The sequence below is a fragment of the Cucurbita pepo genome, unplaced genomic scaffold (assembly GCF_002806865.2).
Source record: "Cucurbita pepo subsp. pepo cultivar mu-cu-16 unplaced genomic scaffold, ASM280686v2 Cp4.1_scaffold000489, whole genome shotgun sequence".
In the NCBI taxonomy this organism is placed as follows: Eukaryota; Viridiplantae; Streptophyta; class Magnoliopsida; order Cucurbitales; family Cucurbitaceae; genus Cucurbita; species Cucurbita pepo.
In genome coordinates this window covers 8,308-16,832 of record NW_019646718.1, presented here as the reverse complement: position 1 = coordinate 16,832, position 8,525 = coordinate 8,308, and the positions used below count along the sequence as shown (strand labels likewise).

General features: G+C 32.5%; 2 protein-coding genes across 2 annotated transcripts; one reads left to right on the top strand and one right to left on the bottom strand.

Annotated features, from left to right (window-relative positions):
• Positions 1–921: 921 nt before the first annotated feature.
• Positions 922–2,767, bottom strand: LOC111785437 (60S ribosomal protein L13a-4-like). Its single transcript, XM_023665825.1, has 4 exons — positions 2,418–2,767; positions 1,710–1,826; positions 1,436–1,523; positions 922–1,271 (listed from the first exon to the last, which is right to left on the bottom strand). Exons 1-4 carry the CDS (start codon positions 2,687–2,689, stop codon positions 1,128–1,130), a joined length of 621 nt encoding a protein of 206 aa, XP_023521593.1. The 5' UTR covers positions 2,690–2,767; the 3' UTR covers positions 922–1,127.
• A 2,065-nt stretch (positions 2,768–4,832) lies between these two features.
• On the top strand, positions 4,833–7,942 carry LOC111785438 (cytochrome b5-like). Its single transcript, XM_023665826.1, has 4 exons — positions 4,833–4,964; positions 5,066–5,209; positions 7,298–7,364; positions 7,481–7,942. The coding sequence occupies exons 2-4, from the start codon at positions 5,123–5,125 to the stop codon at positions 7,729–7,731; spliced, it is 405 nt and encodes a 134-aa protein (XP_023521594.1). The 5' UTR covers positions 4,833–4,964; positions 5,066–5,122; the 3' UTR covers positions 7,732–7,942.
• The last annotated feature ends 583 nt before the right edge of the window (positions 7,943–8,525 follow it).

Below are 8,525 nucleotides of genomic sequence, written 5' to 3'. Positions count from 1 at the left end.
CTTTCGACAGGAAAACAGTATCAGAATAGATGGTTAGGACCGAACGGCGATGATCATCGAGTAGGCTGCAAACGCTGAAGAGCGGTTTGGAAGTTTCCTTTCGTGGCTCTACATCATTTGTGGTAATGATCGTAATTGTTCTCTATCGAACAACATGTGAGATCCCATAGATGGAGAATGAACTTAAAATTGTATAAGAGTATAGAAACTTTTTCCTAGCATACGCGTTTTAACATCATGAAGCGGCCGGCGTAATGAGTTAAGTGGACAATATCTACTAATGGTGGGCTTGGACTATCACATCATCATCATTGTGGTAATTAAACATCAAAACATTAATTTTCGGCTGCAGCCAGTCAAGGGAACTTGGAATAAGAGTGAGTACGACTCTTTATTTACTTCAACTGATAATGGGTAATAAAGTAGCTGTGATTAACCCACATTCTTACCCTGAGTTCATGCAATGACTTGTATTTCAAATTACTCAGAACCCCTTATTTCTAAATCAATCTCAAATTAATTATGCCTCCTACGGTTAAATTATAAGTAGTTGTAATCCTTTTTTAATCTGAAATATGTTTGATAACCATTTCATTAATCATATATGTTTTTAAAAGTTAAATTTGTAATATTCTAAATTTAGTTTGGATTCAAGAAATATGTAAAAAGTACTAAAGTAGCTTTAATTATCTAAATTTAAAATAAATTCTCATAATTAATCATTAAACTTATAAATAGTACTTTTCACACACACACACACATTATATATTTTAAGCCACCTTATGAATTTTTTTTTTAAAAAAAACTGCTAAAAATTAAACAAGAAATCAAATATTTCTTCAAGCAGATGAAAACCAGGTAGATAATTTGAGAAATATGTAGTTTTAAAAAAACATAAAAATAAATACAAAATTCAGAATATGAGATGAAGAACCTAAGTAGATTAAGGAATAACATGCGATTCCCCAAATTTAAACTAATTTCAAAATCCGAAGATAAAAAGGATAAGAAAAATGGTGACCAACATCATCATCATCATCTTGAATAGACAACAAAATGGCACGCTATGAAGAAAAATGCAAATGCAACTCAACTCCATTCTCCCATAACACAAATCTTGCAACAAACTAGTATTTAGTTGGGGCTATTACTTGCAACTGGGGACCGAGCTTCTCGTCTGCAACCTTCTCGGCTTTGACCCTCAACTTATTCAACTGCTTCTTCTTCTCGTACACTGCTTGAGCCCTCTCCTTCCTCTTCCTTTCAAGCTCCTGTGATACAACAACAACCCAGAAATCAGAATACATAATAAAGAGAAATGATCTTCACAAACACAATGTAAAAACATATGGCAAAATGATATGATTTGATAGACTTGGAATAAAGAAATTATGAACAGAAACCAACATTCAGTAATCATTCATAATGATTGTACCTTGATAGTGTCATAGTGGTTCCATCCCACTTCAGATGAGAGTCTGCCCAACAAGCAGTATTTGTGTCCAGCTTGAAGCCTCAAAACCCTAAAATATTCACAAATATGGAGAAAACATAAATACATAAAACTAGAACATAAACGTTACTTACACTACTGTTTTGTTTATGACTTTTGCAAGAATACAGTTTAACTCTTAGCTAAAATTTTAATTCTAGCCCCATAATTTGTATCTAATTCTTTGTTTCTGATAAGATCTGATTCTCAAACTCACTTGAGAGCGTCGGGGATGACCATCCTTTTCATCTTGTCATATGGAGGTGGAACGCCTTCATATGCCTTCAAACGAGCAAGAGCAGCAGCACCACGCTTTGTCTTGTGTGGGATCATACTAAAATAACACAAAAATGGTAACCAGATAAGTTGTAGACCTACAAATAGTGTTCATATAGGAATGACAAACAGATAAATTGGAAACCCAAACCCCTAAGCTCAAATCATGGCAGGAAAAATGATTAGGTTCTTAGAAGAAATGGAAGTATGCCAAATCAATTCGAAGTTTCAATATGACACGCATAAGCCTAAAGCCAATCAAACATGGTAAACCATGCGATTGGATCCACAATCATTACTTAGAGTACATCGGAAACACAGTGTAAACCAAACAGATTGCTACAAAATCATAGAAAACATATCCTGCGCAACTGTTTAGTTGCTCTCATAATTCATTCAACACTATAATATAGCCGTTTCGAGGAATACGAAAACAAGGAAACACAAATTTTCTTCAAAATCTTTCAGGTATGAACAAAACAAGTTACTCGAATACCACAATGAATATGTAAATGTAAGATGCAGCCGTCCTGATCGATTCAGGACCTAAACAAGCCGTCCAAGGAAAACAAAAACAAACGAACACACATTTTCATCTCTATCTTACTACAAACAAGCATAGAAAACACAATGCGAGAATAGACATTACCCACGGATTGTTCGCCAAAGGATCTTGGCAGGAGCACGGAAGTGAATGGGACCATGAGATGGCTTGGTATTCATACGCTTCCTCAAGAATCTCATGTACTTCATCTTCTGACGAACCAATCCTCCAGAAATGCAAATTTCTTCACATCGAACAACAACCACCTTCTGTCCATTGAGAAGCTCCTTGGCGATGATAGAAGACAGCCTCCCAAGCATGTGGTGCCTGGCGTCAACGACGACGCGCTTGGCGCAGATTCCAGAACCCGACACCATTTTTGATCCTGCGGCTACTCTCTCAGTCTCTGCGAGCAGCTAGGGTTTTGGAAGAGAACGGGATTGTGAGAGAGATATCAATTTGTATATGAGGCTTTCAAGTTGGGCCTTCGTTGGGGTTTCTCAAGGCCCATTAATTCGTCTTCCACCTAAAATGTTTGGGCTTAGCCCTAAATTAAAAAAATAATCAAAAATATTTTTTATTATTTATTTAATTAATTATATATATATATGTGTGTTCCAATTAGTTTTTATTTTAATTTCCATTCAAATTATTAAAAAAATTGATAAAATTCATATGATCCACAAATTAATCTTATATGCATTCGAAAGTATCGAGAATTTTATAAAAAAAAAAAAACCTAAATTTCATATTCGTATTAATACATTAAAAAAAATAATCAATTTGAAAATTTTGTGAAATTTAGCCGTAAAAACTAAGTCATTCGGTATGATTTAGGCATAAAAACTGAACGATGGGTTCGGGAAACATCTTTAGCAACATCCCGATTCTCAACACTTAATTACGGACCAACTATAAATTTTGTTTATATATATATATATATATGAGTTAATATGATTTAAAATATTAGAACGGGTCACTATAATTTCATTAATAAATTTATCTCAAATTGTATATAGCGGAAATTACTCGTGTATTTATTTAAATTTTTAGATATATGTTCAATAGGTCTTTTAACATGTTATAGGTTATGAGCTTCCAATTTTTGTGTATAATATGTTCTCGAGAAAAAAAAAAGAGTATATTATATATGTAATTAAAAATTAAATGTTATACGAGACACAGTTAATATATTTATTAATTTTAAAAAAAATGTTAATTATATCAAAATTATATTAAAAGTTTAAAGTAAATATAAAATATTAATTTAAAATTATGGTTAATAAAAACTAAAATTAAGATGACTATTAATCAAAGTTTCAAAGGTTTGGCAAGACTATACCATTGTTCAAAGCATACCCATTGTATTTCAAGGTTGGTTTTGGGTGTTAAAACTTCAAATTAATAAATAAATAAATAAATAAATAAATAAATCGATTAATTATTACTTTAATAAAATTCGTACATCGTTTGGTTGGTAGATATGGTTGGCTATCTGGGTCAATTGTAAAGACTTCTAATTCCAATTTTAAATTCTCTTTTTTTAATAAAAAAATATTATAAATTAATAAAAATGCTCACCAACCTTTTATTTTGTCTAAAAAACATTTTTTTTTTATAATTTTAATATTATTAAAATTAAAAAAGAATTACTGAGAAAACTCTGTTTCAAAAATACCCTTAAAATTTTCATTAATATATTTCAAATTTTTTTAAGTTAAAAAATTAAAAAATACTATTTTTCTTAAAAACTATTTTTAAAAAATAGTCACAACACTCTTTACCTTTATAAGAAAAATTTATTATTATCAATATAACAACCTAGTACTAAATAAATGTTTAAAGGTGTTTTTTTTTATGTTTTTTTAAAAAAATTTAAGAGTATTATTAATGAAACTTTGGAAAATTCAAAGGAATTTTTAAAAATCTTTTGAAAATTTAATAATATTTTTTGAAACAAAATATTAACGATTTTCATATAGAAATAAAGTAAAAATGGTATTTTCGAGTATTTTTATTAATTTAGTTTCAACCAAGTTCAATAAATATTTAGAAACTAATTTAAAATTTCATGAAATTATAAATTAAATATAAAATTCAAACACTCAACGTGTCACTTTCACAATCTCAAAAACAAAATTTGACGTGACTTATAATTATATCAATCAAACTCTTAAATTTTTAAATAATTGATTCACTTACAAAAGTTCAAAAGATCCGTTCCAATATCACTTTCAAAATTTCAAAATTAAAATTTATAATTATTAATTTAAAACTTCAATTGATATAATCTAAAAGTTTAGACATATATATACACCTATATATATACCCACACATATATACATATATGTGTATATATATACACAAACACATATATATAGACATATATATATATACACACAAACATATATATATATATACACACACAGATATACACATATATATATGGTCCCAAAAATCGGCTTATAATGGATCTTAGAGATGGTGTCTGTGTTGTTGCACGTTGTTGCCAACCAATTGTGACCACTTTTGATTGGGTTTCCATTATTTTTTTGCATTTCAAACAAACACTATCGTCATTCCATCTCACCTACTACCGAATCCCAATTTTTTTTTTTTTTTTTTTTTTGTAGTTGACATCCAAATCTTTCCGTGAGCTTAATTTCTCCTTTCAGTTATATATATATATATATATATATATATATATAGAGTATATAATTGTTTTACATTCGGTTTCCATCGTTGTTTTGTAGCCCAAAAGTTCCTTCTCTCTGCCCCCTCAATTCGATCGACGAACCCGATTCGAGCATATGGGTAGCGGAGAAAAGGTCTTCACCTTGAAGGAAGTCGCTGAGCACAACAATCACAAGGACTGTTGGCTCATCATCAGTGGCAAGGTATATATATATATATATATATATAATCCATTTCTCTTCTTCTTCTTGGTCTTCTGGATCTATGATTTTTCCGTTTTACTCGCGGATTCTGCGAGTTTTTGGGTGGATTTTGGTTCTTGTTCTGGCGGTGGAGTTCGGCGTTGGTTTGGATTTTGTTTCAGATTTCAGATTTGTGTTGTTTTGTTTTGATTGAACTTGTTGATTTCGACTATAGATGTGGTTTTTGGCATTCTAATAGAGTATTGAACTGTTTAGATCTGTAGTTTCTGGACAGGATTTTATGATCTATTTGTTGTCTGTTATTCAACCTAATGGCTCTTGCTTGTAGTTACAGTGGTGATTTCATACTATTTCATACGAACATGGAGTCATTGACTGTCACTTAGGTTTTGTGCTAATTTTCAAACCAGTACAGTGTGGTATGAATTCGTTTTAAGTTTTTTTTTTTTCTTTTTGGTACTCTTATCTTCATATTGATTGCTTTGTTTTCCTGATTATTAAGCTGTTTTGGACATTATCTTCTTGCCGATGAGACTTGAGTTTGTGAGCTAGGGACTTTACCAAAGAATATACAATTACATACAAAAAAAAACTAGGCCGAACTGAAGAACTATGAACGTTTACAGTATTTCGTCTAAATCTCACTCGAATGGGGAAATAATTTCCTTTACTAGATGATCTATGAATGGTTTACCGTTTTTCGTCTAAATCTCCCTCGAATGAGGTAATAATTTCCTTTACTAGAAGATTTATGGACAGTTTACAGTTTTTCGTCTAAACCTCACTTGAACGGGGAAATAATTTCCTTTACTAGAAAGTCTATGGATAGTTTACAGTTTTTCGTCGAAATCTCACTCAAACGGGGAAATAATTTCCTTTACTGGAACATCCATGGATAGTTTACAGTCTTTCGTCTAAATCTCCCTCGAACGAGGAACTAATTTCCTTTACTAGAAGATCTATGGATAGTTTACAGTTTTTCGTCTAAATCTCCTTCGAACGGGGAAATAATTTCCTTTATTAGAAGATGTACGGATAGTTTACAGTTTTTCATCTAAATCGCTCTTTCCTTTTTTAGAAGAACTATGGATAATGTACAGCTTGCCCGTTTCATACCCAGGTATCTCGTGTTACATCGTTGAAATTAACTGATATATAAGTTTATTTTCTTGATGAAAATTCATCAGAACTACCAACGATGATTAGTTTTGAGTTAGAGATAGCAATGATATGAAGATTTATAGGTAGAGAAGCTTAGTCTTTGATAATTTTGCCCCTTCCTAATATGGAGCTCATCATGGCTGTTCCATTGGCATATTTTTTATGATCTGGAAATCCTTCTACCATAATCTTTGGGGATTTTCTTTCGCTTTATGTTTTAATTCCATGGGGACGTCTTGGCAAAGGTACTCATTATTATGGTCGTTCATATGTTTGGAATGATCGGAATGCGTCGATGAATTCTTCGAACTTAAGAACTAGTGTATCCTACTTCGAACATTGGACAGTTCTTTACTTTAAAATGTTATTGTGTATGCAACTGATTTGGAGATTTGTACTGGATATTCTTTGGCATTCTTCATGCACAAAAGTAAATGATGTTAGTTGGAACTATGATATTCCAAACCTACTCCTAAGAGGGTAGTCCTAGTGGTAATGGCTCGGGATGTTTAAACGTTGAGATTACATTCCGAGGTCTTGGGTTAAATTCTTAGGCAGTCAGCTTAATCCTTAAAACTATTATGGTCAATCTTCGGAAATGTGAGGTCCCACGTTGGTTGGAGAGGGAACGAAACATTCCTTATAAGGGTGTAGAAAACCTCTCCCTAATAGATGCGTTTTAAAACCGTGAGGCCGACGGTGATACGTAATAGGCCACAGCGGATAATATTTGCTAGTGACGGGTTTAGGCTCTTACAGGAAGGGAAGAACCTGCTTTGACCTCTTGGTGAAGGAGTGCATGCATTAACGAGTTGAGCTATGCTTAGGATATGTGTTCGTTATAGAATCGTGTAGAATTATACCAGATTCTTTCAACTGAGTACACCAGCTTTCTGAACTCTTTGGTCCATTTGTTTATCTGAACAGGTATATGACGTGACCAAATTCTTAGACGACCATCCTGGAGGTGATGATGTTTTGTTATCAGCCACAGGTATGCTATTTCAGCTTATAGAGTTTCAATCCTAACCCACTGTCCATAATTTGTACTTTTCGAAACAACAACACCTAACGTTTACACGGTGCGATCCCTCGATTTTTCTCGATCAGGAAAAGATGCAACGGATGATTTTGAAGATGTGGGGCACAGTGACAACGCAAGAGAAATGATGGATCAATACTATGTCGGAGAGATTGATGGTTCGACAGTTCCGAAGAAGGTCGCATACACGCCTCCGAAACAGCCTCATTACAATCAGGACAAGACGTCAGAGTTCATCATCAAGCTCCTCCAGTTCCTCGTCCCGCTTGCAATTTTGGGATTGGCAGTTGCCTTACGTTTCTACACGAAACAAGCTTGAGGTTGGTTGGTACCTTAAAACTTCTAAATTTGTTAGATTGGTAATAGTTGATTTTTATGCTGTTTGCTAATGATCATTTGGTTACGTTGTTTTCTTGGTTATATAATGCGAGACAATCACAAGTGTTTTCAGTTTCCAACTTACTCTAGATTTGTCATATTTAATGTACCTCTATACTTAATTTCAAATAAAGATGGTCGAGATTTCGTTATCTGCTCGGTAGCTGACCTCAATCGAGATCAACAACGGTTCGTTCATTGATTCTCAATGAAACCTTGGTTTCTTGCATATCATTTGTTGAGAACTTCTTAACTATTATACTAAGTAATAGATCATCTCTTACTTGGAGTCCTCCACTTAAATAGAATTACGAGAAACTTTGGTGTAGGAAGCTCGTAAGCAAAAATAAAAATATCTTAGGTAGGTGATCGCTATGATTTTGAACTAATAAATCAATGACCTCAAGAGTTTGCTCCTTTGAAATTGCTTCAACAGGTAGCTATAATTAAAACATTAACTTGTGTTCTAGTTTCATTTTCTTTTCAAATTATAAGTTAAAAAAAATTGATTTTATTCTCACACAGCCGATGTATGTCACAAGCGGCAAGTTGAGAATTAAATACTTTAATTGTTGTCATAAATAAGTGTTAGAAACATATTAACATTTATTACGATTTCATTAAAAAAAAACGGACATGTTCGTAGAAGCACTACAAAGGCACATGTGCTAGCTACAAAAAGGTTAACTTCTATAAAAAATCAAGACACCCAAAACACTTGGAGACTACAAAAAG